The sequence below is a fragment of the Eumetopias jubatus genome, unplaced genomic scaffold (assembly GCF_037043125.1).
Source record: "Eumetopias jubatus isolate StellerSeaLion01/CBP00866 unplaced genomic scaffold, mEumJub1_p1.0 scaffold_16, whole genome shotgun sequence".
Lineage (NCBI taxonomy): Eukaryota > Metazoa > Chordata > Mammalia > Carnivora > Otariidae > Eumetopias > Eumetopias jubatus.
Window position 1 is genome coordinate 85,367,448 of NW_028274822.1, and position 25,955 is coordinate 85,393,402.

Here is a 25,955-nt window from a genome sequence, read left to right on the forward strand (position 1 = left end):
ATGACAAGCCAGTTTAAAAATTGGAACTTTTTAGGGCACCTGGGTGGCTCAGTTGGTTGGGCGTCTGCCTTTGTATCAGGTCATGATCCTGGAGTCCTGGGATCAAGTCCCACGTCAGGCTCCCTGCTTGGCAGGGAGTCTGCTTCTCCCTCTCCTTCTGCCCTCCCTGCCCCTGTCCGAAATCAATAACATCTTTAAAAACAATTGGAACTTTTCACATAAAAACCCTTATGTCCAAGTTCTCCTGAAAACTCAGAGGATCTGGCCACACTGTGCCTGTTTCTCACATGGCCTCAGTGGACTTGAACTGGAAGTGGCTGGCTCCTTAGGTGAATGGGGTGTGGGCTCTCAGCTCACCACAGTCTCTGTCCACTTGGTTTAATTCTTTCATGGTTCCTGAATCCTCCTCAAAGCTAAAGTATCCCTAGAAATACTATTGAATTTCCAAATATTTTGGCCACAGCCTCTCTTACATGGAAGCTCAATGTATAAAACAGATCATTGTACTAATAGTTAATACCTAATGCTTACTGTGTACCATGGTGCTGCTCTGGTTGATGCAAGGGACGGGGGACCAGAACCTCATCAGATCTCCGCCATCTCCAGCAGCCCCCTAAGAAAGCTCTGTGGATCCAAGGACGAGCATTCAAAAAGCACATTTTAATCCACAATCCTCATTATCTAGATAGGCAAAGTGAGGCACAGAGAGTGGAAGAGACACGCCGCCTATTAGATGGTAGCCTTTCAGGCAAATACTTGTCTGCTAGTCCTTAAGGAGGCCATTAGTATTGATAATGGCAGAAAAAGGCCACTAGGGGACCAGTTCTTTCTTCCAAGAATTGTTTGCTGATTTCTGGGAGCCATTCAGGCCTACTCTGTGAGTCCATGCCATTCTCAGGCTCTACGCCAGCTAATTCATGTAGACAGATGCCAGCAAAACTGGCCTCAAGGGGAGTTGTCCAGTGAAGAATGGCATGTGGATAGAGGCCCTCCCTATGCCCCAGTCCTGTCTGAAGTCCTCCTCCAGCCCGGATGATATCAACAGATATTAAGAGACCTGCTATTTTGTGTGTGGAGAATCATGGCACTCTTTCTGTGGTAGAGACATGTTTAGATCATTCCATCCGGTTCCACATTTATGTGTCAGGGTTGTGCTAGGTGTAGGTTGTGCTACAGTGGTGGTTTGTTAAATACGAACAAGGGCTTTGGTTTCTAGCTGTCCTAAGTACCAGGCCTGGCTCTGCAACTTACTAGCTGTGTGACCTTCATTAGACAACCTAGCCTGTGTCTCACTTTCTTCATCTGTAAAATGGGGATGATAGGAATAGTACATAATTCCTAGGACTGTCTCAGGGATTGGATGAGATAATTTTTGGCACATACTAAGAAAACGAGTGTAGTGCTTTGTTTTGTTTTTTCTCCCCTGCACTTATCAGAAGCTGATATTTCTATTTGCATCTTTGTTTATTGTCTGGCTTACTAGATGACTCTCCATGAGAAGGGCCTTGTCTGTCTTACTCACCCCTGCTTTCCAGCCTAGAACAATGCCTGGCACAGAGTAAGGTGCTCCACAAATATTTGTCTGCTGAATGAATTGCTGTCTTTCATATTCCTGCTCTAATTGCTGTTGCGGTGATGCACCCTGTCCTGGAGGAGCCCAAAGTCTCGGGGAAACCAGCGAGAGCCACCCTGACCTCAACAGCCTGCTGTTCTCAAGAGTTGGGCATCGACTCCGAATGTCACCAACTGGGCCCTGTGCCCTAGGCTGACAAACGACACTTGTGTATCTTCTGGCGGACAGAGCTACAGCACGGGAGAATGAATTTAAAAGGGGAAAGTGGCGTTAGAAGCTGAGCCAAGCCGGGGGAGCCCTGAACCTCAACACTCCACCCCAACGCCCCTGCCAGCAGCAGGGGAAGCACAGTCCACGTGCAAGGAGGCCGCCCAGGGAGGGCACCCCTGCGGAGGACTGATGCCCAGGGAGGGCACCCCTGCAGAGGACTGACGCCTGGGTGAGGCAATCACCTCAATGGCATTTGGGGGTGGGACATGCATCCTGCGTGCCTTGAGAAACAAAATTAATTTTGCGGGGGCTGGGAAAGGGCTTTGCAAACTAAAACGCTGCAGGAGAAAACAGACAAAAGTAAAGGTCAGGAAAGGAAAGACAGCAGATGTTTTGCTGAATGTGGACTGCACTTCCAAACCCAGCTAAAGGCAACGCACAGCGCCCCCCCCCCCCCGGAGATGGCATATTTTGGGGGCTTCTTGGAGAGGGGTGCACTTGGGGAGACAGGGCCAAAGGGGAACGAGGCCAAAGTCTCCGAGGATGTCTGCAGAAGCCAGGCTTGCCTGCACTACCCGCACTTGCCGGCCCCTGCAAACTCGCTCCTCTCTTCCGGCCTCGAGCTCCGACGCGCGAAATCTGCAAATTTTCCCTTTATCTGCTTGCACACTCTTGTTCTGTTCACCTTCGCTCTGGCTGTAATCAGGACAATCGTGCCAGTGATTATATAACTTACTGAGTTCAAGAAAGATAATCCAAAGATAGTAATGATGAAAAATTTTTGAGTGTATTAAAAAAAAAACTCCCGCAAATGTAAAAGTTACAGAGGCCACACACAGACATACACAAATGTACAGATACCCATGATCCCTCCACTCAGGATGAGTAACTGTTAGCCTCTTGATTTATCTGGGAGACGACTTTTTAAATTAGTGCCCAAATAAACCTTTCCCTTCCCCCAAATCCCAGCAAATTTTAATCAAAAATAAGTCAACCTACTTCTCTTTAATACTCTGTCTCCACCTCTACGACAGATTTATCTTAAGGCGTAAATTACAGGACCCCAGAATTCTGCCGGTGGAATTTCACACTGCCAAGTCGGCAAACATCCGGCCTAATGAACAATATCTGGCGGAGGCTACAATCCTACGAGCGCACAGCGACAGCTTCCCCCTCATCTCCAACTCCCGCGTGCAACTTTGCAGCTCCCGCTCCCGCCAGGGGGCCTATTTGCTCGGCCCGTTTGGCGGAGGGATCCCGCGCGCGATTGCAGTTACGCTCAACCGTCTCCGCCTCATTCCCCCGCTCTGGCCCCGCCCCCTTCCGCGCTCTGGTCCCGCCCCCTCCCGCGCGCCCTATGGCCCATAAAGAAGTCCCGGCCGGGCCGCTGCACTCCCTCGCGCGCATCCGTGCGCCGACCGAGAGTGGCTGAGGAGTCGGCGGCCATTTTGTTCTTCTCGTGGTTCCAGTGGGGAGAGAAGGAGGAAGCAGGGAGCGGGGCGGTTGGGGGGGGAACCCGCCGCGGCTGCTGCCACCGCCGCCACCACCGCCCCTGTGCTCGTGGCGTGGGAAAGGAGGTGTGAGTCCCGGGCGCGAGCCGGCGGCGGCGCCGCTGCGGGAGGGTCGGCGGTGGGAAGGCGATGGCGGATATAGATAAACTCAACATCGACAGCATTATCCAACGGCTGCTGGAAGGTGAAGGGGTCGGAGGACGGGCTGAGGGGAGGCGGGCGGCCTCGGGGACTCGCGGGGGAGGGGGAAGTTGGGAGGCCGGTTGGGCTTGCAGCGCGGAGGGGAGTGAGCCCCGCGAGTTGGCTCGTGGGGCCAGGGGCTGCAGCCGGAGGGAGGCCGGCCGGGGTCGCGCACTTGGCCCAACCCGCGGACCCTTCCGGCGCCGCTCATTCATTGCGCGGAGGTGCAGCCTTGCTCCCGGAGATTTGAAAACTCCGCTCCCCACCCCCACGTTTCCGGTCCGTACCCCCTTGCGCCCCGCAAGCGGGACCAGCCTTTGGAGGAAAGAGGGCTGGGGGCCCCCGGTCAGCCCTACAGGACCGCGTGTTCCTTACTTTCTGGTACCCGCCCTCTCGGAAAGCAATTTGATGGAGCTGTGGGTTCCACCAGCTTCGGGGGCTTCTTTCCTATGTTATTTTTTGTGTGGGGCTGGGGTCGGACGGCCCATTTCTTGTTATTTGGTGACGAACGTTCATATCTCCTGAGGATGTCGGAACCCATCCGCTCCTGCCTTCCCAGATACTCTTCTTAAGTTATCCTTATCTTGAAGAGGTCTCCGCGCTCTTTTCTGAACGTGCCACTGAACATGAAACCAGCGATGGGGACAGTTTGTTATCTTTCCAATGTGCCAGGTTCTGTATTAAGCGCTTTGCGCCCATCTCATAATTACATTCATAGCAATACTCAGCGTTTCTAAAGCGCTTACTGTGTGTCAGACATTTTTAGAGCAGTTTACACACATTTCATAAATTCTCCCAACAATCTTTTGGGAGGTGGGTGCTGTTATTTTTTACCGTTTTTCAGAAGAAACTAAGACACAGGTTAAGTCACTTGACCAAGGTCACACATTAGTGACAGGTTTCAAAGCCAGCCGGGCGCTAGAACTTGGCTACATTCAACCCACCTTATGTTTGAAGGAAGGTTAAGCAGAAGTTAAAAGAAAGCTTTAATTTTGTCTGACCTAAGACTCCTGAGGTGCCTGACAATTGTTTCATATTGATGTGGGATGCAGATGAAGTTTGGATTTTAAAGGGGGTCTTTGAAGCGAGCCTCCCGCACCCGAATTCCCAAGCCTGTCTACTAATGCTAATGTCTTTTTCTGAGACTTTGGAAGGATTCAAATCTCTTGATTTGGACGCTGGATAATGAAGATTTGTCTGAGTTTTAACTGCTTTTTGGCTTTATACTGTTCTTCTAAAATAATGTACTGTAGGGTTGCCTGGGTGGCTCAGATGGTTAAGCGTCTGCCTTCAGCTCAGGTCGTGATCCCAGAGTCCTGGGATCGGGTCCCACATCGGGCTCCCTGCTCCTTGGGAGCCTGCTTCTCCCTCTGCCTCTCTCTCTCTCTGTGTGTCTCTCATGAATAAATAAATAAAATCTTTAAAAAAAATAAAGTACTGTAAGTGCTTGAGAGATGGAGTCCAGAGCAAGAACAGTTGGGGCAGCTTTGGTACTAGAATTTGCGGATCTTTTAAATTAAGTCATTAAAATGAAATTTCTGAAAATATCTTCATCCATCCTGGGGTGTTTTTTGTTTTTTGGTTTTTTTTTTGCTTTTATATTTTCTTAAAAGAAATGTGTCTGAATGTGTCTATAAAGTCCCCTGAAATGCTCTTGAGATGTCAGTGGCATTTACGGGTGAAAACCTTGTCATTCAGTACTTGGCATTTATTATAAGAACTATATTTTTCATATATTTTCATGCAAGCTAATATAGTCCTTTGATTTTTATGAGGCCACAGTCAGCCAGAAACCGATTAAAAGAGTTTGCAGTAAGAAAGGACCTTTTTATTAAATATTTTCATTTTAAGTCTTTAACTTTTGCATATTTGTACAGGGTTATGTGTGGAGAGATTTGATGGGCTTTATTTCACTGAGGAAACAACAAATTGGAATCTATGTTGATTAGAATCATCAGAACTTTAAAACCATTTAAGTCTTGTTAACTTAAGACCTGTGTTGCTTACAACTCTGTATTCACATAACAGATTTGTTCATTTTAGTCTTATTTTTTAAATCATGCTAAGAAATTTATCTTGATAAACTTGGATCACTCTAAAATGAGATCAATCGTTTCTTAATAGTTCTTTACGTGTTATGTTGCACTTGAAAACCAGATTTTTTAATGTATCATTTTTTCATTGAAAATGTAAAGCATTGCATTTTAATGTCTCTGGAATGGGCTAATTGCATAATACTGTATACTTTAAATTTGCTTTTTTCTCATTGGTGTTAATTTGGCAGAGAAACAGTTGAAGATGATCCATTGAGGATACAGATAACACGCACTCACACACATCTGTATTAGAAGATGTTGATAATAAATTTTTTGTGATTTTTCTTTTTTTGTAATGCCCCCAAAACCCTTTTCCCTAAAAATTTTAATTAAGATGTAAGCATATCTGAAAATGGCATATGAGTTTTGTGATAGTTTTTGTATGTTCAGAATTGTCTTTGAAGACTGTGCAAGCTTAGTTGAGAAGTGGCTCGTAACAGTACTAAAAAGGCAACTCATAGTGAGGTCTTTAAGAAAACCAGCATGTTGATTTGGACTACAACTTTGCAATTCTTTTCTAGTCTAAACTTTAAGTAGTTTCTTAAGCGAGGCATCACTTAGGTGACCCACCTTGGAAGCTTTATCCAAGCTCTGCCTTGCTGATGATAAAACTTGAAACTCCTTAGTTTAACATTCAGTTTTTAAATAACTGTACAGTAAAACTTAGGAGATTTAGAGAGAAAATAAGCCAGCTGTTGATTTGGTCTGATATTCCTACCATGTTGGAGAAAAGTAAGAGGGTAGAGTTTTACTTTGTAAGTGACCAGGTTTGGGGAGTAGAGATGGCTAGTACTTTTCCTTACGTAGCAGGCCCTGTAACTTATTTCACATCCTGATTTGCAAAAAGCATCTTTTCTCTGAAGATGACAGTTGTCAAACTGCAAGACCTTGTCAGGCTCTGCATAATTGTTCTACTTACTTTAGTGATTTAAATATGACTTTTGGGGCGCCTGGGTGGCTCAGTCGTTAAGCACCTGCCTTCCGCTCAGGACGTGATCCCAGGACCCTGGAATCATATGGGCTTCCCGCTCAGTGGGAAGCCTGCTTCTCCCTCTCCCTCTTCCTGCTGCTCCCCCAGCTTATGTACGTGGGCGCGCGTGCGCTTTCTCTCTCTCTCTCTCTCTCTCTCTCTCTCAAATAAATAAAAATCTTTAAAATAATAATAATAAAATAAATATGACTTACACCCTGGCCCTCAGAAAGCATCTACTACTATAATCCTCTGATGTGTAAGAGTTCATCTGAAAGTAGGGAGTGTTCAGATACTCTGAAACTATAAATTTAAGTCACCCATGTATTTAGCTTTTTGGTGTAATATGAAACATGTTTATATTCTAATGTTAAAAAAGCAGCAGTGCCTGGTTTTGAAGATCATACAAAGGACAAAAAAAAAGTTCTTAAAATTCTGATCAAAGAAAACAAAAGTAATCTTTTTTCTAATGAGGATTCTGCAATTATTATTTTTTAAATAGGTCAGATAATTTTAACAATTAGAGGCTTTTCTTGGAAGCAATTATCATAGGGCATTTTGTTGATAGACATTATCATCAAAGCTTGTGTTACTAATTCCCTACTTTGCAAGAAGTCTGTGTTTTGAGGCCCCCTGCCTTTCCCTCCCCTCGCCACATGTCAGTAGTAGGCCTCATCCTCTCCCATGAGGTAGGAGGGGAAGGATCTCAGAGACATGATCTGCAGCTTGCACCAGTCCTAAACCACAGCATGGAGAGGATTACTGAAGTGCCCCCATGTTTGTCAGTAGCAGGGGACATCAGTGAAATCTAACAGGGTGGTGTGTGTCATGATGTTGTGCTTGAGGGAATGCGAGCCACAAGAACAGAAGCCAGGCTTTCCTTCTCCCCAGCTGGTGAAATGGAGGTGGTGCCGGCCACGCATTAGTAATCTGTTGCCAAAGGTAGAGGTTTTTTGTAGAGATTGTTGTTGTTTTAAGATTTTATTTATTTATTTGACACAGAGAGAAAGCACACTAGCAGGGGGAGTGGCAGGTGGTGGCGGGGAAGCAGGCTCCCCGCTGAGCAGGGAGCCCGATGGGGGACTCCATCCCGGGACCCTGGGATGATCATGACCTGGGCCAAAGGCAGATGCTTAACTGACTGAGCCACACAGGCGCCCCCGGTGAGATTGTTTCATGTCTTTGATACTGCAGTCCTGTAATCTTTGACCTGTTATGCAAATTATGTGCCTGTGCCAGTCAGTTTACTTGAGGTAGGTGAGGATTACTGATCCTGAAGCAGGGCAGTGGTTGATAATGATTTTATACCAGCTTGACTGTTTCTCTTCATTTACAATCAAGGCAATTAGAAGACCTTGAAGTTTGAAATGTGAAGGAGACAATATTCTGATGTGAATTACTTTAAAAATGGGAGTCTTGTTGAAGATGAATAAGGAAAGATTTCATATTTTTGGAGTTTATGGAATTCTAGGACAAATTACTAAGATTTAGGATCAGACCCCTGTATCGAAGCATGTAAGAACAGATGATTTACTTACAGGTCTCGATTGATTACCTGAAACCTCCAATGTCTCCGCTACTCTAGGGTTTGCTGGTGCCCAGAGTGGGTGTCACTGATGCCTTATGAAAATGAAAATTACTCATAAAATGTAGGGTCAGAACCTCAAGTCTAATTAGTGGTAATATATCAAAATGGATTGTTAGACTGAAAAGATAAACATTTTTCAGTACACTGGTTTCACATTAGGTGTAGAAAGCTCAGGGTACTTTGAGAACAGTGGTGTTTTCCAACTGTATCCTGAGTATTTGTCTTGAGAAAATTGGTATCCCCTCTAAATGTCCCAAGTATATACTGTTGTTGCATTGTGTGTCACTTATACCTCAGTAAAAAAATAAATGCACAAAGTATAACAGCAGCAGTTAGGAAAGTCAAGAATGAGGATGTGTGTGGTGCGGAAACAATTCAGGTAGTCCAAAAGTGGGAAGTCTTCCTTACTGTAATGAAACCAAGTGATTCTTGATAACATTTTTGTGGTTTATAGTTTTTGTAGGAAAGAGCTCAGTTTTGTGTGGGAAAGTTTTAATGTTGCAGATATTCACTGTTGTTTGTCTTGTTTTGAGGTCTTCCTTCCCTAAATCTGTCCTATAGTGTGAGGTTACTGATTCTGTCATGGAAATGATTATGATGTGCAGTATTCTCAAGATTACCACCTACTTAAGTAAGATTATCTTAAAACAGCAAAATCTGCATCAGCCTATTTTTATGCTGGTTGTGCCATTCTTAGATTCTAAAACTTCATTATAATTCATCTGGAGCTTTTCTTTTTGTGTATGCTGTTCCTTTTAATAAGACTTTCAACAATTAAGCGACTTTTAATGAAAGAGCAAGAAGAATACTTTTTTATTATTTATAAATATTCCCAAAGTAGTTTTAAATTTCTTTGCATAGTTTTCATCTCTGCTTGTAGCCAGGCTGTCAGAAAAGTTAGTGTTGCTTGTGAGAAAAAGCTGGCGTTGCAAATAATCACCAATAACATTCTTTTATTATTTCAAGTTTTTGTCTGTTTTTGATAAAATTGCGTGGTAGTTTTTATCATATGCTCATGTTAGTGATTTGCCAGATAAGTATATAAGTTTCTACAGAACAGCCTTTGCTGTTGACAGTCATAATGCATTTTTCTGAATCTTTCTAGCCAGTTAAAGAAAGGTTTTTACTCACAAGTTGTTTTAAGCTCTAAATTGGTATGTTAATGTAACTAGTGTTAGTAATGATCACTAACCTACACATGTTTACAATGGCTACTGATTTCAATGCATTGCCTAGTATCTGGATTTATGAGAAAACACTCCCATCTGGAAAATGAAGTTCTTATTTGTTGAATATTTTGGATTCCTTTGGCAATTGTTGAAATAATTTGATATTTATTATTTGAACTACCACAGCTACTTACTTAGGAAGGTAACATGTGACAACTCTTGAATTTCCTACCAAGGGTCTCCTTTTTGTGCATGTTTCTCCCATTGCGCTCAGAGCACAGTGAGGCTTTAAACCTCAAGGTAAGTATTGACTGATATTTATTAAGTAGAGCTGCACTGTTTGTAACTAGAGATGTTTCCGTTTAAAATAGAGATGTTTTTATTTAAAAAGCCGTTGTCTTTTTAATGGTATTGAAGATACTATCCTTAAGGTGAACTTGTAGTTTTATGATCTTTATGAAGGGATAGTTCTAGTCATAGCATTTATAACAAGCTGCAGTTACCTATTCTTATTTTCTGTGTCCTCCACAAGAGAAAGGACAAGGCTCTTGTCCGTCCTGTTTACCAGGGTATCCCCAGCATCCATCGGAGGGTCTGGCACCTGGTAGATATTCTGCAACTATTCTGTTGAATGTTTGAAGCATGGTTAATAAGTATTGATAGTCTTAAACAGATTGCCTAATTTAGTTCTGATTTGATGCTTCTCATTTAAGGATGCTTTATGATTTTATATCCCATTTCAGAATTTTCTTAGGAAGCAGTGACCATATATTAGGGTTTTGGTGGTTTGTCCTATAAAAACTCCTTGGTTTGGAAGTTAAAGAAGAACAAATCCTTCGTTGGTAGGGTAGTAGTATGGTGGCAGCACCACTAGACCTAGAGTTCATAGGGACCTGGTGTTCCTATAAGTTCTGTGACCTTGGACCAAGTCACCAAACCTCTCCCAAACTAACAGAAGTGACAGAGCCTAACTTCATAGGATTGTTGTGAGGATTAAGTGGCAATGTAAAGCCCTCTAGTGCAGTGCCCAGCACATGATGAGTGCTTGGTAAATGTTAGCTGCAACTAGTAAGTAATTCTATCTGATGGACGTTGAAAATAGTGAAGTAGATTTATGAACTATTGGCCGATGTGGCCATTTTTAAGAAATAGCTAGTGTTTATCTGAACTGCTAAAACCCATTTTGAAATCTTTATCTTCTAATTGTTAGATCATCTTCAACATGAAATTTAAGAGTAATCCTAAATTTTTGCAACTAGAAAAATATTCTGTTAAAGGCTGATAGGAAATGACACTCTTGCTTTTTTTTAACTTTAAAGCACAGACAGGTTTTTTGCTAATCAAAAGTATGTGGTCTGGAACACATGTTTAATTCTGATATCACATGTCCTCAGTACTTAGAGATTTATCCAGATTTCGTTCACACAACAAATTTTGAGCGCCTGCCACATCTGGCTGTGGGCATGTACACTGCAGAGTCGGTCGTGTGGTGTTGGGGTTTACAGCCTACCAGAGGGTCCAGATGAGTAGGTGGAAGCAAAATGGCATTTACGGTACAAAGTATGGTGTGTGCTGAGTGGTATCCAAGCGTTGTGAGAGCATTTTCAGAAAGCGTAAACTAGGCTTAGGAGAGGAGAGGAGGTGGATAGGAGAGGTTCTCCCGGGCAAGTCTTGAAGGATGAGCGGGTATTTGCCAATTGGTAGATGAGGGTTTTGGCAGAGTTTCTATTTTCATAATTTTATTGCTTTAGCTAATTCTAGGGAATTTAAGAAGCTTTGGGACCATGTTTTTAATGAGCACTGTTCTTCAGATATAAAATCTTGATTTGTTCTGGAAAAACTGCATTTAATCCTTATTGCACATTAAGAACAATTTTTTAATTGTTAGCAAGCAATATTGCTTTTTACTTACCTGTACACTTCACTCAGAGGACAAACAGGAAAACAGAATAAGAAAACTATCATAGATTATGTCTAAAGGTGGTAGTCAGGAGCCTCCAAAACCAGTAAATACTTATATTAGCAACATTGACTTAATACGGTGGCATCAATTTAATGATAGCATTCATATTAAAAGTACAGCCTTCATTCCATATAGGTGTAGATTAATTATTGCACGCTTTCTTGAAAGACTTAAGGTGGACTGTTCATTCACAAATGTGGGGCTCTGCTGAAAAAGATTGAGGTTGAAAACCAGAAGCTTCTAGGAGTCCCCTCCTATGCAAAAATAAAAGTTTCCTGCTGGGCAGTTTGCCCAAGCTTCTGGCTGACTTGTGGTGTAATTGCTAATGATTGGGGTTTTCTGGCCATTGAAGCAGGAATCCCACCGTCTTTCTATCAGGAGTGTTTCTTGAGTTCTGTACTGTGTGTGTCAGGAGAGAAAATTACTGTGGTTCTAGAAAAACCATTTTTTATTGCTCAGTTGCTGTAGTATTATAGATGTGTCTCTCATATCTCCCCTCGAAAATTATCATCACTGTGCTTTCCTCTTCATTGCTTCTCATTTCATAATGTTTTGATCAGAAGGAGACTGGCGGTGGTTTACTTCAGTTACATATTTTGGGGTCCAAAGTAGTGATTTGCTCAAGGCTATAGAACCAGTACAGAAACTTGGGGCTGGCTACCAGTTCCACTGCTCTTTCAACACTTTCTCTTCATCGTGTGCTTCAAGAGTTTGGCCCTTCCCTCTTGTCATCTTTTCTTGTGTACTCTCTTTCATTGAAAAAGTAAAACCCCTCTACACAGTGTTGGGTTTCTGTTCAAAACTCTTAAGAGAACTCAGGGTTTCGGCGGCTATTCAGGCTGAAAAATGGCTTTGCCTAGGACAATATTTCTCAAACTTGGACCCAGCCATATTTAATGGAAAAAAATTCTCAGCAGACATCAGGTTTTTTATTTGTAATTTTTTATCACCCTGTAACATTAGATATTTACAGAACAAAGCTAGATACAAGCCAGTTAAACTTACTGCTTTTATTCACTTAATAGGCTGAATGATTTTATAAGTTGAATATAAAGCCTTCAAAACTGATAACATTTAAATTAGCAACAATAATTTAATCTGATGGGTTTTGTGGTTTTGCTAAAACTAAATCACTTTATATTGGGTTTAATGGTTGAAGGATGTAACCTGACATTCTATATTTAGTCTGGTCCTGTGATTTTGGTTCAGTTCTAATTCGTAGAATGCCTGCTTTCATAAATCTTTTGTACAAAACAAGTATTAAGACCGATTGCAAGTTGCGAATAATCAGTCCCTGTATTTAACCATACCCTACCAGCAAGCAGGCCACTTTAGAACTGTAAAGATAAAGTAAAATTAGCAATTCAGTGCTCTTTAATCTGTATTTAGTGACTGTCTAATCTGCTATAACTGGAAGCAAAACAGAATTTCATTTCCTGCCTACCTGCTGATAAATGAACTGTTACAGGGCTGGAGTGCTTTACTTTGATAGTGAGTAGAACTCAGGGGTACTCAGATGTGGGCAACATGGAGTGCTGTACCAGTATTTCTTTCCTTTTTTTTTTTTTTTTTTTAAGATTTTATTTATCTGACAGAGACAGTGAGAGAAGGAACACAAGCAGGGGGAGTGGGAGAGGAAGAAGCAGGCTCTCCGCGAAGCAGGGAGCCCTACATGGGGCTAGATCCCAGGACCCTGGGATCATGACCTGAGCCGAAGGCAGATGCTTAACAACAAGCCACCTTTCTCCCTTTTCTTGTTTTGTATGTTCAGATTACTAGGAAACCTTCCTTACAGCACTCATTGACATCCTTTGCCCTGTAAGGGCATAATTGTATTCACAGATGCAGTCCCAGAGATTGCACAGCAAAATATGTACAGTATGTACAATGAGCCTGAAATGTGTTTCAGTAAAATGCAAACGACATTTAAATTTTTTCATAGAACTCTTGAGGAAATACCAATCATCCTCTGAAAAACACTGATGGGGGGAGGGTTCAGAGCATTTCCAGTCTCACCTTTTTAATTTTTTATTTACTTTTTAAAAGATTTATTTATTTAGGGGTGCCTGGGTGGCTCAGTTGTTAAGCGTCTGCCTTCAGCTCGGGACATGATCCCAGGGTCCTGGGATTGAGCCCTGCATCAGGCTCCCTGCTCAGCAGGAAGCCTGCTTCTCCCTCTCCCACTCCCCCTGCTTGTGTTCCTTCTCTTGCTTTGTCTCTGTCAAATAAATAAATAAAATATTTAAAAATAAAAAGAAAAGATTTAAAGAGAGCACGTGCGTGTGAGGGGGCTTGGGGGGTCAGAGGGAGAGGAGGAGAGAGAATCTCAAGCAGACTCCCCTCGCTGAGCCCAGAGCCTGACACAGGGCTCGATCTCACCACCTCAAGATCACAGCCTGAGCCGAAATCAAGAGTTGGATGCTTAACCAATTGAGCCACCCAGGTGCCCCTCCAATTTCACATTTTAAAACAATCCTTAGAACCAACTCAGTAACGTGATAATCTCAAATCTCCTGCTGTACAAATACTAATTCATTTATAAGGCTGGAGAAGAGAAGACAGGACTGGACGCAAAAAGAGATGGCCTGGTGGGCAGGCTGGAGGTCAACAAGGCCGATTTTTGTGGCTGGGATGCAAAACTGAGGCCTTGGACTGTGCCACAACCAGTCTGATTTCAGCAAGTAACAAAAGGAATACCTTTTTTTTTTTTTTAAGATTTTTATTTATTGAGAGAGAGCATGAGAGGGAAGAAGGTCAGAGGGAGAAGCAGACTCCCCGCTGAGCAGAGAGCCTGACGCGGGATTCGATCCTGGGACTCCAGGATCATGACCCGAGCGGAAGGCAGTTGCGTAACCAACTGAGCCACCCTTCTAACAGTATTCACACACAGAGTGTGGCCCCTTGTTCAGGATACTGTAACAAGTCTTAACTTAGTATAGAAGATGCAACTAAATAATCGATGAAATCCTGTCTAAGATTTTACAATTATAATTAGACATTAAAACCATGTTCTTTAGAAGTGTTATGAAAATAAAGTCAGCCAGAAAGCCAGTTAAACTGTGGTTTTGTCTCCTCCTTATTAAAACGTGTGCTTCTCAGATATTTTTAATTTGTATGTTAAATTGTATTTTGGAAGGCAGCTATGCTCACCACTATACCACCAACGCGTTAAATTGTATTTTGACTTCATTTGACTAACTGGAGTTTTTCTCCCGTACAGTGCGAGGGTCCAAGCCTGGTAAGAACGTCCAGCTACAGGAGAATGAAATCCGAGGACTGTGCTTAAAGTCCCGAGAGATCTTTCTCAGTCAGCCTATCCTACTAGAACTTGAAGCACCACTCAAAATATGTGGTAGGTTTTGGCACATGAACAGTTGCCTTTGATTATGTAATTGATTAAGTGACTCGAGGATCTATAGATGCCCTTGTGTTAGCCAGCAGAATCATTTGCTATTTATGAATAACCTGGAACTACTTAAATGATTTTAGTTTTGGAATTAATACCTCTAATGGACTTAAGTTTACTTAAACGTGCTTCGAGTTTTCTAAAAATTATTTCACTAAAGGAATATAAACATTGCAATAGAAAGGAAAGAAATGACACCGGAGAGCTAAGAAAAGGTCTGAACTATATGAATATATAGGAATTACACTTAAGCTTAAAGCAAGACTGGTTATGCTTAAAAATAGACTTTCCTTGATGCCGTTTTGTAGTCTGTTTCTACATGATAGATGCAGATAATCTGTATAAAAACTGAAGTTCATCTGAGTAATGCTAAATTTTCTAGCATATTTGACTACATTGATAAAGCTTATATGTATGATTTTAAAGTTTAAATGCTCTTTGGCATTATCTAGCAGGGGGAAATTGAAAGCTGAATGAATTGGTGGATGTGGTGTGTGTGCCTTTGTTCGTGCACGTCTGGGACTCACTAGCAATGCAGCAGTTCTCCTGACACAGTAACCTGCAGGCTGAGCTGCCGGAGATCTGAGAGTGGTCAGCCGACCTGAAAGGAAAGCCATGTTACTTGGCAAGAAGGCCGGCCTGCTGAGGCATTAATAATCCTTTCCACAAAATTAATTCTTAATTAGTTGTTTTGTGTGAGATTCTGGACATAAACATAAGCTTGAAATTGTTATTAAGCTCGGTTGAACTAAAACATGATACAAGTTCGGAAATTAGGGTTAGCCATCAAATTTAACTCTCATTATTAGAGGTCAATCCCATTATGCAATGCATGTTTAAAGAATGTCTCTCCAAAACTTTGTTAGTGGATTGAACAATAAGTATGAGGGCACCGTGTAACTAAATTCTTGCTTCTAGGTGATATCCACGGGCAGTACTATGATTTGCTTCGACTTTTCGAGTACGGTGGTTTCCCGCCAGAAAGCAACTACCTGTTTCTTGGGGACTATGTGGATAGGGGGAAGCAGTCCCTGGAGACTATCTGCCTCTTACTGGCTTACAAAATCAAATACCCCGAGAATTTTTTTCTTCTCAGAGGAAACCATGAATGTGCCAGCATCAATAGAATTTATGGATTTTATGATGAATGTAAGTACTTTCTACTTCTAAGGAAGACTTACTTAAACTGAGATACTTGGTCATAAACTGCACATACTTCTGTTAGGATTTGTGAGTGTTTAGATGAAATGTTATAATCTATCTTTTTTTTCTTTTCTTTTTTTTTAAAGATTTTATTTATTTGACACAGAGACACAGCGAGAGAGGGAACACAAGCAGGGGGAGTGGGAGAGGGAGAAGCAGGCTTCCCGCGGAGCAGGGAGCCCGATGCGGGGCTCGATCCCAGGACCCTGGGATCATGACCTGAGCCGAAGGCAGACGCTTAACGACTGAGCCACCCAGGCGCCCCATAATCTTATCATTTTCTGTTTCATTAACTTGTTCTTATTTTTTTCTCACGGTAAAAATATAACACTGCCACTACAGTATAATAATTCCCTAGATTCTTTTATGATGTGACTATTAGATTAAGAAGTAATGGTCACAGTGGTGGCTTCTTTAAGATCATTGTTGAACTTAATTCTTAGTACAGGTCTGAGAACCTGTCCAAATAAATAGTTTTGTTTTTAACAACTTTATTGAGAGATAATTTCATTCCATAAAATCGGTCTGTTTTAAGTATACAGTTCAGTGATTTTTAGTAAATTTAGTAAATTTATAGGCAAGCACTAATCTTTCTTTGTAGATTTGCCTTTTCTGGTTATTTCACATAAATGGTATCTTTAAATATACAAATGATTTTGTGTGTGTGTGTGTGTGTTTCCTTCTGGCACATGTACACCCAGGACAAATGGCAGTTATTATCCTAAAATGTGCTGAAAGGAGAAAGCAAAATTAAAAACAAAAAAAAAATCATTTGTGTAACATTTTACACATATTATGACCCATTTTGGATTGTATAGTTGAAGGTACACTTTGAGTTGGTAAATTGATAAAAAACAAGATTCTTAAAGCCTTAAAAATTGCCAGTTTTGGTGGAATTGTTGTTGTTGTTGTTGTAGTGTTAATAAGTATAAAATGTTTAAGGGGGGGTGAGTTGGGTCCTTACCCCCATCCTTTTGTGCCTATCATTTCTGCTAGGAGAGTCTTCAGGCAGGGAGGAGAGAAGTGGTTAAGGAATTTGAGTTACTACATTGGCCAGTGATGATAACAAGACCAGTAAAGCATTGTCACTGTGGCCCTCCCCCACCAGACTATAGTCATAACCTGTAATGTGGTGTTTTTCCATTGCAGTTCCACATAAATGTGTTCAGCTAGCTCATTTGTTAGAAGTGCACTGCTAGAAAGATTGTATTTCTAGACTTAGCTCTCCTACTCTCACCCTCTCCCATAATTGTATGTTTGCCTGGTCTGAGGCCCTGAGACCCAGCTGGTAAAATGAGGTGGGGAGGGATCACCAAAGAAAAATCTTACGGGTTCTTAACTGACTAGGGCAACTGAGTCTGTGGCCAGAAAGGTGGTGGTGGTGGTTGTTTTTAAGTAATCTCCACACACAATATGGGGCTTGAACTCACCACCCCAAGATCAAGAGTCAGATGTTCTACCAACTGAGACAGCCAGATGCCCCAGGAAAGATAGTTGATTTTGACAATGAGTCTATCAGAGAAGTACTAGTAAAGCAGTTATTTCTCTTAAGGTAGTGAGATGAGAGGCAGCAAGTTTTATAAATTGTGTTTTGGATATTTGTTACAGGTGCTACTTTTTAGAACAAGTTAAGAAAAGCAAGTACTTTGATGTTTTCATTGATGAAATTCCAATCCACATAATCTCTTTGTTACATATATCCAAGTGAGGATATTAGCGACGTTGTTTTCAGTTTCTGTTTAATGCGGAAGACTTTAAAAATTATTTTAGATGGTCAGCATTGGTTGGTTTCTTGTTTGGTCATCAAGACTTACTGATTAACCTTGTGCTCAAGCTCCCCTCACCCCCTCATCGTCAGGCAGGTATAACTTGCCATCCAATCTACTTGTGGGCAGAAAAGTGTCCTTGACATAGGTGGCTTTCGATTGATGGTTTGCAGACTTTAATAAAACTGTTGATAATTTTATTAAAATTTTACTTTAAGTTACAGTTGAGAAGCTTTATTAAAATGTAGGTTTTCATGGAACAATTTAAAACCACTGCTTTAGGTGATAGGCTCATTTCACAAGTATAACAAGCAACTCCTTCTCCCCCCGACCCCCACCCCAACTTTTTTATAAAGAGTGTAGTCCTGGAAAAGCTGGGGAATCTGTTGTTAGATAAAATGTGAATGTGTGTTATCCTTTCCTGATACCAGAGCTGTCTGATCTGTAGTAATAGGAAACTGCATTAGGGATTCTGGCTCAGAATCCCTGGATTTGGAAGCTGGAAGAGACCTTGGCAGTTATCCAGGCTAAACCTTTCTGGAGCCAGATGTTCTTACTGTTCTGAAGTGACCTTAGGGAGGAAGTGTAGAGAGAACAGAAAACAGGGCCCTAGGACTTAGTTAAGATGCTCCGAGGCAACAGGTGGAAGAATCCTAATTTTTATTGAAGGTGCCAGCAAAAGTAGCAAAGGAATCTGCAAGACAAACTGAAGTGTGTTGCATGAATAAAGAATCAGGGAGCAAAGCAGACTTCAAAAAGGAAGAGGATTCGTTGGCACTGGCAAATGCAGCATGTGGGCAAAGGAAAAATCCAAGCAAGCCATTGGATGGTCATTCAGAGATAGGCTTCAGAGGAAAATAGGAGACAGAATCAAATCACTTTTATGATTGAAGGTTAGGACCAGCCCAGCCTTGTTCTTCTGTTATTTCACTTTTTAAGTAAAAGGTTCCCTTTCATCCTTTTGTAGAGAAGAATTCTGTTTGGCTTCCAGAACCCTCCAGTGAAGGAAGATAAGGAATAGGGAATTAGTGACCTCCAAAGAAATGCAAAACAGGGTGAACCATGGTGAGATTTATACCCAGTCATAGAAAAAACAAACTATTAGAAGGAAAGACGACAGTCCTTTGCAAAGGGAAAAGTCAAGTATTTGTTGAATTTGCATTACATTCCAAACCCTGTGCTAAATTCCATACCTGACTTGATTTGCAGTAGAGTGGAAGGTGTGGTTCAGGAACCTGCTGCTTGTGCCAGTCTATAAACTTTCCAAAAAGGTTCAGCTTTAAATCTGTAGATGTCCCTAGAATAAGAAAGGAGAGGAGACGAAGGACAAACTTGGCTTTAGGAATGAAGATTGTGCTTTGATCTTTGGGTTTTCTGGTATGGAGGTGCAGGAGACAAGGTGCCCCACAGTTGGGCTATTCTCAACCCAATTCAGACGGATTTGTGCTTCCAGAATTTATGAGTAGGTTTTTAACTCAATGTAATTTGCTTGCAGGAACAGTACCTTAAAGTCATGCTTATGTCCAAATCACACTGTGACTCCAGAATGCAGGGAATACAGGGGCTGGTGAGGGGAATATAACCACCCTATAACATCGTTTCTGTGGGGAACGTTCTCAGCATTTGTGGCAGTGTTAAGAACAGTTATCCTGGTGTGCCTGCTACTAGAGTATGTAGGGCTGGGAATTATCTGGTACCAGTAAGCTCTTGATGATAGTAGGAGATGGGATGGGGTGTTAACTGTCAGAAGCTTCCTCAGAAGGAAGATGGTAATGGCACATGTGTAAGCTGTTCATAATTGCCTCTGGTTGAGATTGAACAAAACATGCTAGGTTCCAAACAGAGTTTGTGCTACCAAATAATTATTGGGAGCTAATGATAATCCTTAATCATTACATTTGGGATTTTCTGATTTCAAACTTCTGTGGGATTTTAAAGTATAGCTAGATCTGCTAAACCTATCCTCCAGGGAATTTTTAATAAAAGCATAGTTCTTGTTTACTTAAAAGTAATTAGCACCTTACTTTGGGAGAAATTGTCCTAAGAGAATGAACCTACAGAACACCGGTCTTTTTAACCATCCTAAAATTTTCACAGGTAAAAGAAGATATAACATTAAACTATGGAAAACTTTCACAGACTGCTTTAACTGTTTACCGATAGCAGCCATCGTGGATGAGAAGATATTCTGCTGTCATGGAGGTATGTGGGCTAATTTTAGTTGCAAATAGGTTTTGATCCCTTCTGAAGGGGGTACACTTAGACATTTGAGTTGTCATTGGGATGACTTCTCTGTCAGGTGACTCTCCTTTATTGATGTGTTACACCATGGGTCCGCTCTGGTGCATCCAGGATCATTTGGATAGAAATCTAAAGTAAGAAATTGATTTGTTACAGGGAATTCTAGGCTCTGTAACAGTTTAACTTGAAAATAGAGCAGAAAGTGTTTTTAAATATAAAGTGAAGAGCGATTAATATGCTGTATCATAGATTCTCCAGAATACTGAAAATGTGAGTAGACTTTCCTTGGTCTGTTTTTGGTCCTCTCCTTTTAGAAATTTTTCTGACTTGGATTTCAAAAGCGATTTTATTTTTCTCCATGGTTGTGCTTTGTATAACATAATTAAATAGTAATTGTGAAAAGGATTTCTTTTCACCCATGGTCAGAAATTATAATGACAACTGTCAAAGAGCCAACACAATGTATTTTAATAAAGCCATTATCCCTGCCCTCCTATACTTCAGCTGGTTTCGGTAGAGCTGGGCATGTGATTTTTAAAAATTTTTTTAATTTTATTTTTTTAAGTAAACTCTACCCCCAACGTGGGGCTTGAACTCACAACCTGGAGATCAGGAATTGCAGTGGGCTCAACCCACTGAGCCAGCCAGGTACCCCTGGGCATGTGATTTTAAACTCAGATGAAAGCCAGCTACACTGGAGCTGGTCTGATAGATTTGATGGTCCTTGGACAGCACAGGTTTCCTGGAAAGCTACATCATACCTGAGTATCTGCACCTTCTACACCCAGTCATTACAAATGGTCAATAATAAAATCTAGAATGTACATTGTTCATTATTATCATCAAAGGAGTTGAGGAGTGGTTGTCTATAAATCACTGGATTTTAATTTTATAGGGCTCTGTATGTTGAGGTAACTGATTCCATATACCATTTAGACATATGTGCCTCACAAATTGGTGCATGTAATAAATTCTAGTGCTTTTTCAGTTGAATTTTTTTTATTTTAAACCAAAGCTAAATAAGAAAACATAACCATAAAAAAAAAATCATAACCATAGATTTAAGCCCTCCATGTTAGTCATTGAGTCTCTCTGTAAGCAAATGGAACTGTTACAGTGAAGTTCTGTTTTCTTCAAAAAAACATTTTTTTTTTTTCATTTAATAGGTTTATCACCAGATCTTCAATCTATGGAGCAGATTCGGCGAATTATGCGACCAACTGATGTACCAGATCAAGGTCTTCTTTGTGATCTTTTGTGGTCTGACCCCGATAAAGATGTCTTAGGCTGGGGTGAAAATGACAGAGGAGTGTCCTTCACATTTGGTGCAGAAGTGGTTGCAAAATTTCTCCATAAGCATGATTTGGATCTTATATGTAGAGCCCACCAGGTATTGATTTTGAATTTTACATGTACACTTAAGAGCATGTGTGTGAGCACAGATTCTCCTTGTTGATTTTAGTGGGTAGGTATTGCTTATTCATACAAAATGTCTCTGCAAGTGACCTGTAGGATATCAGGCTCAATGGGAAACTGAAAAGTGGTTTTACTCACCTGCAGTTTACACCTACTTACTCTAAAAACATTTTCTCTCCAAGGTGGTTGAAGATGGATATGAATTTTTTGCAAAGAGGCAGTTGGTCACTCTGTTTTCTGCACCCAATTATTGTGGAGAGTTTGACAATGCAGGTGCCATGATGAGTGTGGACGAAACTCTAATGTGTTCTTTTCAGGTAGAGGATGCTTTCAACACTGTTTCCTACTATTATGTCTAAATTTTACTGATTTTTTTTTTAATTGCTCTTTTCTGCCTACTGTTCATTTATGTTGAGTAGACTAAATTTTTAATTTCCCATACAAGTGTTTGTCCTAATTCTGTAATCAGTGGACCCCTTTTAAGGGGAAAAAAGTTGTCAGAGAACCTTTCCTGCTGTGTTGAATTTAACTCTTTCTACATTATTTTTTTTTTTTAAAGATTTTATTTATTTATTTGAGAGAGAGAGAGAGAGAATGAGAGATAGAGAGCACGAGAGGGAAGAGGGTCAGAGGGAGAAGCAGACTCCCCACTGAGCGGGGAGCCCGATGCGGGACTCGATCCCGGGACTCCAGGATCATGACCTGAGCCGAAGGCAGTCGCTCAACTAACTGAGCCACCCAGGCGCCCTCTTTTTACATTATTTAAATGGGGTAAAAAAACAATTTATTGGCTCCTCATGCTTATAGTTCCTTTACTATAAATCTAAAACTTATGTCAGTATAATGTTCAGCTAAAATTAAATCCCCGCTTGTATGTGAGAATAGAACTAACTGCCATGTGCCAGATGTGCTGTGTGATTACTCCCTTCTCCCACCACTTTTCTTTAATTTCCACAAGACTGATTCACCATGACATCATTTGGCCTTCACTTGGCACAAAAGTATCATTTACACATAAAGTCTGTCTGAGTCTCTTTCTCGCTCTCTTACTACAATTAAACTTGTACAATTTCAGGGTAGCCCAGTCATAATCATAAGTAAAGCCACTGAAGTCAAGTGGCAGTCATCAGGTAAATGTTGTTTTACCAACTATCAGGGAGAACTTGCAGCTTCCCAGAGATTATGAGAGGGCCCCCTGTGGGTTTGAGAAACACTGCTCTAGACTACTCTCCACCCCACCCCCGTGTCAGAGGGGATAGCCTAGAGATACTACAAGAACTGACTTCAGAAAATTGTCATTTTATCCAGAGGCAAAATAATTTGTCCCTGCATTTCATCTGTTCATCATAGCATTTATTACCAAAATGTTTACATGTTAACATATTAACATGGTACGTTAATACGTTAGTGGGGCTTTCAAGAGTTGTAGGGTCAGTTTTAAATGGTCAGAGACCTTTCTGAACAAAAGATTTGAGTGAGATTTAAGAAATCTTAAGATTTGGGGTCGAGAATATTTCCTAAAATGCACTTACCTTTGAATCTTTGCAGATTTTAAAACCTGCAGAGAAAAAGAAGCCGAATGCCACGAGACCTGTAACACCTCCAAGGGGTATGATCACAAAGCAAGCAAAGAAATAGATGTCATTTTGACACTGCCTAGTTGGGACTTGTAACATAGAGTATATAACCTTCATTTTTAAAACTGTAATGTGTATTGGTCAGCTTGCTCAAATAGTGTGTTTGTGGGGCCACCCTTCCATTTTTTGAGTTAATGAATGGCATTTGCTGGTTATAACAGCAAATGAAAGACTCTCCACTCCCAAGAAAAAATGTTTGTTTTTTTAATTCTGTATTCCTTTTGCAAACAACTTTAATGATGGTGTTAAAGCTGTACACCCCAGAACAGTTTATCCTGTCTAAGGGGTAAGTGTACAATTGATCTTTTTAAAATTCAGTTCAACCATGAATAATGTAAATGCTCGTTTTCTTTAGGATATAAAGAGAGCCCTAGGGTGCTCAATCTGTACATGTTATTGTCATAAAATGCATACTGTTGATACAAACCACTGTGAACATATTTTTTTTTAAATTTTGTTTCAAAGGGATTGCTTTTTTTCTCTCATTGTCTTGTCATGTACAAACTAGTTTTTATAGCTATCAACGTTAGGATTAACTCAACCTTGCCAGCATCACTGGTATGATGTATATTTAATTAAAGCACACTTTCCCTACCGTATACTCAAAATGATGATTAAAGCCATTATTTTAAATGTTTGTGACTCTTTCCTAAAGCCAAAGTTTCTGTTGAAATACGTATTGACAAACCCCTAAGTACAAGGTGGCCTGGTTGTGTACGCATGCCACCTTCTTGGGGATTCAAAAACAGGTTTTTGGTTTTGAATAGCAATTAGTAACATAGTGCTGTTTAAGCTATTAATGATTATAAAGTTAATAACATTTTGTACCATTTCCATATAGTCTATTCATTAAGTAATCTTTTTACAGTTACATCAGGCCTGAACCCGTCCATTCAGAAAGCTTCAAATTATAGAAACAATACTGTTCTATACGAGTGACCGATTATGCTTTCTTTGGCCTACATTCTTTATTCTGCGGTGAAGTTGAGGCTTATAAGTCAAAACAAAGGAACTAACTTAATACCCACCAGTTTATACAGAACTCACAGTATCTATGACTTTTTTAAACTAAGATCTGTTAAAAAGAAATCTGTTTCAACAGATGACCGTGTACAATACCATGTGGTGAAAATGAATTCAGACTTATTAAACGACGAACTTGTTAAATCCTCTCAGTGTCTATTTATCAGCACAATACACACAGGAGAACTGTTGATGGCATATTGAATAGATTTTAATGAATAAATTGCTCTGGAAACCACAGTTTCAATTTGGTTTTGTTTTCCTTCAAATAGTCTGTTTTCCAAAGATGGATTATAATATGGATGCTCATGTTTGCGGAGTTCTGACCGGGCTGTAAGCACGTTTCTGAAGTAGGGTGGTACCGGTGGGGCTGTCCTCCCTGCCGTTCGCGAGGTGGGAGGCTTGGTGAGCTGCGGTGTCACCTGCATCCGTAGTTTTCTGTTGGTCTGGGTTCAGCTGAACAACTGCTTTCGTTTTAGGACTCAGCCACCAGTGTTTGCATGCATAGTTCTTTGCTCTCTCCTCGATTCCCTGATTCGTATGGAACACAGTGTTGTGTCATATTACGTGTGTCACAAGTGTGTCAGATGGATATTCATTTCTCAAAGTACATTAAAAGTGAGTGAAGAGCATGTCATTTGCAAAGCACTTTCTTCTCTCAAAAACTGGCTTCCCTCAGAGTGCCAGTGGTGGCGTGTGGAGGGAAAAGTATAGAGCTGCTGGGGTCCAGTCTCCTGTCCACACTAATGGTCTCTGGTCCTAAGACATTGGCCACATCTTCCCCCTTAAGCATGCTCCTCTGTCAGGGAGGCAGGTTGGACCTCCTGACCTCTTGTGCCTTCTCATTCCATATTCTGTGACAGATGCAAACTTGTATTGTTTAATTTCTTGTCATATTCTCCCATCTCCTCCTTTATAGGAAGAAAGATGAGCCGTAATTGATTATGTCAAAGGCAAATTTCATGTGTTACTAATCTGTGCCCTGGATGTGATCAGTTGTGTCACTTCTAGGATTTCAAAATTCTGTAGTTGTAAAATTGGGCTACTCTGTTCAGGTGATAGAGCATGGAGTGTGGTGGCTTGCTTAAATTCTTTCAGAAAGAACACATAGCTCCAGGTAAGTAGGAAACAAAATCAGTCTTTGTTTTAGGACATGACATCTTAGAAGAGGCTCATAATTTGAAACTAGTATATGACAATAGAACTTGAGGCCTTGCCTTATAAATCCCAGTCTGCCCTAACCTTACTTTCTCATTTGTTACTTCTCTTCGTGTGCATCTGAATCACATCTGCCTTTGTAAACCATTGGTTACATTCCATCCAGGTCTTGGCTCCTTTTCTTACCTGTGTGATTTGAGTGAGTGACATTTTTAAATGCTGAGCCACAGTGTCTCTTATAAAACGGAGCGTACCTGCCTCATTGTGAATCTTGAATGAAATGATGGATATGCTCAGAGTAATGTTTGACTCATAATAGTATTATTCACTATTTGTTGCTTTATAATTAATCTCAGTTGTTTCATGTGGTTGAAAACTCAGCTGGCCGGGTTCTAAATAGCACCTGCCTATTGCATACAGGCCTATAATCACCTGATACTAAGCAGTGGACAGCCAAGCAATTATGAGCACTGACTGCACATTAAACACCTATATTTTCAGCAAATACAAAAGAAACAACCAGGAAACATGAAGTTGTTGCAATTATTAGTGTAATATTTTAAATTCTAGTTTTTTAAGTATTCTTGCTCTCAAGATGACTACTAGTACAACACCATTCAGAAAGGTGATAGCTATCGTTATGTAGCTAAGTAGTCTATATAATATAGTTGAAACCCATCGTTTGAAATCACTGGTTTGTACCTACATAACTAGGCCTGCCCGTGTCTAGCCGCAGTGAGCAGCACAGATGCTGACATGGCATACTTTACAAGTCACAGATACATAAATGGAATATGGGACATGGGAATGAGGAACAAACGATTGAGTGTTGAGTCATGAAGAAA

General features: G+C 41.0%; 1 protein-coding gene across 2 annotated transcripts; it reads left to right on the forward strand.

The window, feature by feature from the left end:
- The first annotated feature begins 3,193 nt into the window (after window positions 1–3,193).
- On the forward strand, window positions 3,194–24,192 carry PPP1CC (protein phosphatase 1 catalytic subunit gamma). 2 transcript variants are annotated; one of them, XM_028116628.2, is made up of 8 exons: window positions 3,194–3,478; window positions 14,481–14,612; window positions 15,585–15,815; window positions 19,733–19,837; window positions 21,043–21,266; window positions 21,475–21,609; window positions 22,841–22,901; window positions 23,798–24,192. In XM_028116628.2, exons 1-8 carry the CDS (start codon window positions 3,424–3,426, stop codon window positions 23,866–23,868), a joined length of 1,014 nt encoding a protein of 337 aa, XP_027972429.1. In that variant the 5' UTR covers window positions 3,194–3,423; the 3' UTR covers window positions 23,869–24,192. The 2 variants fall into 2 exon arrangements, with proteins under 2 accessions (XP_027972429.1, XP_027972428.1); XM_028116627.2 differs by lacking the exon at window positions 23,798–24,192 and having other exon boundaries at window positions 3,198–3,478; window positions 22,841–23,759.
- Window positions 24,193–25,955: the final 1,763 nt, after the last annotated feature.

What these genes read in the sequence shown, in the direction of transcription:
- PPP1CC (XM_028116628.2), top strand. Translation starts at nt 3,424, where the DNA reads ATGGCGGATATAGATAAACTCAACATCGACAGCATTATCCAACGGCTG. An exon ending in TTATGGATTTTATGATGAAT is followed by an intron (nt 15,816 to 19,732) that starts GTAAGTACTTTC and finishes AAATTTTCACAG; the next exon opens with GTAAAAGAAGATATAACATT. An exon ending in TTATATGTAGAGCCCACCAG is followed by an intron (nt 21,267 to 21,474) that starts GTATTGATTTTG and finishes TTTCTCTCCAAG; the next exon opens with GTGGTTGAAGATGGATATGA.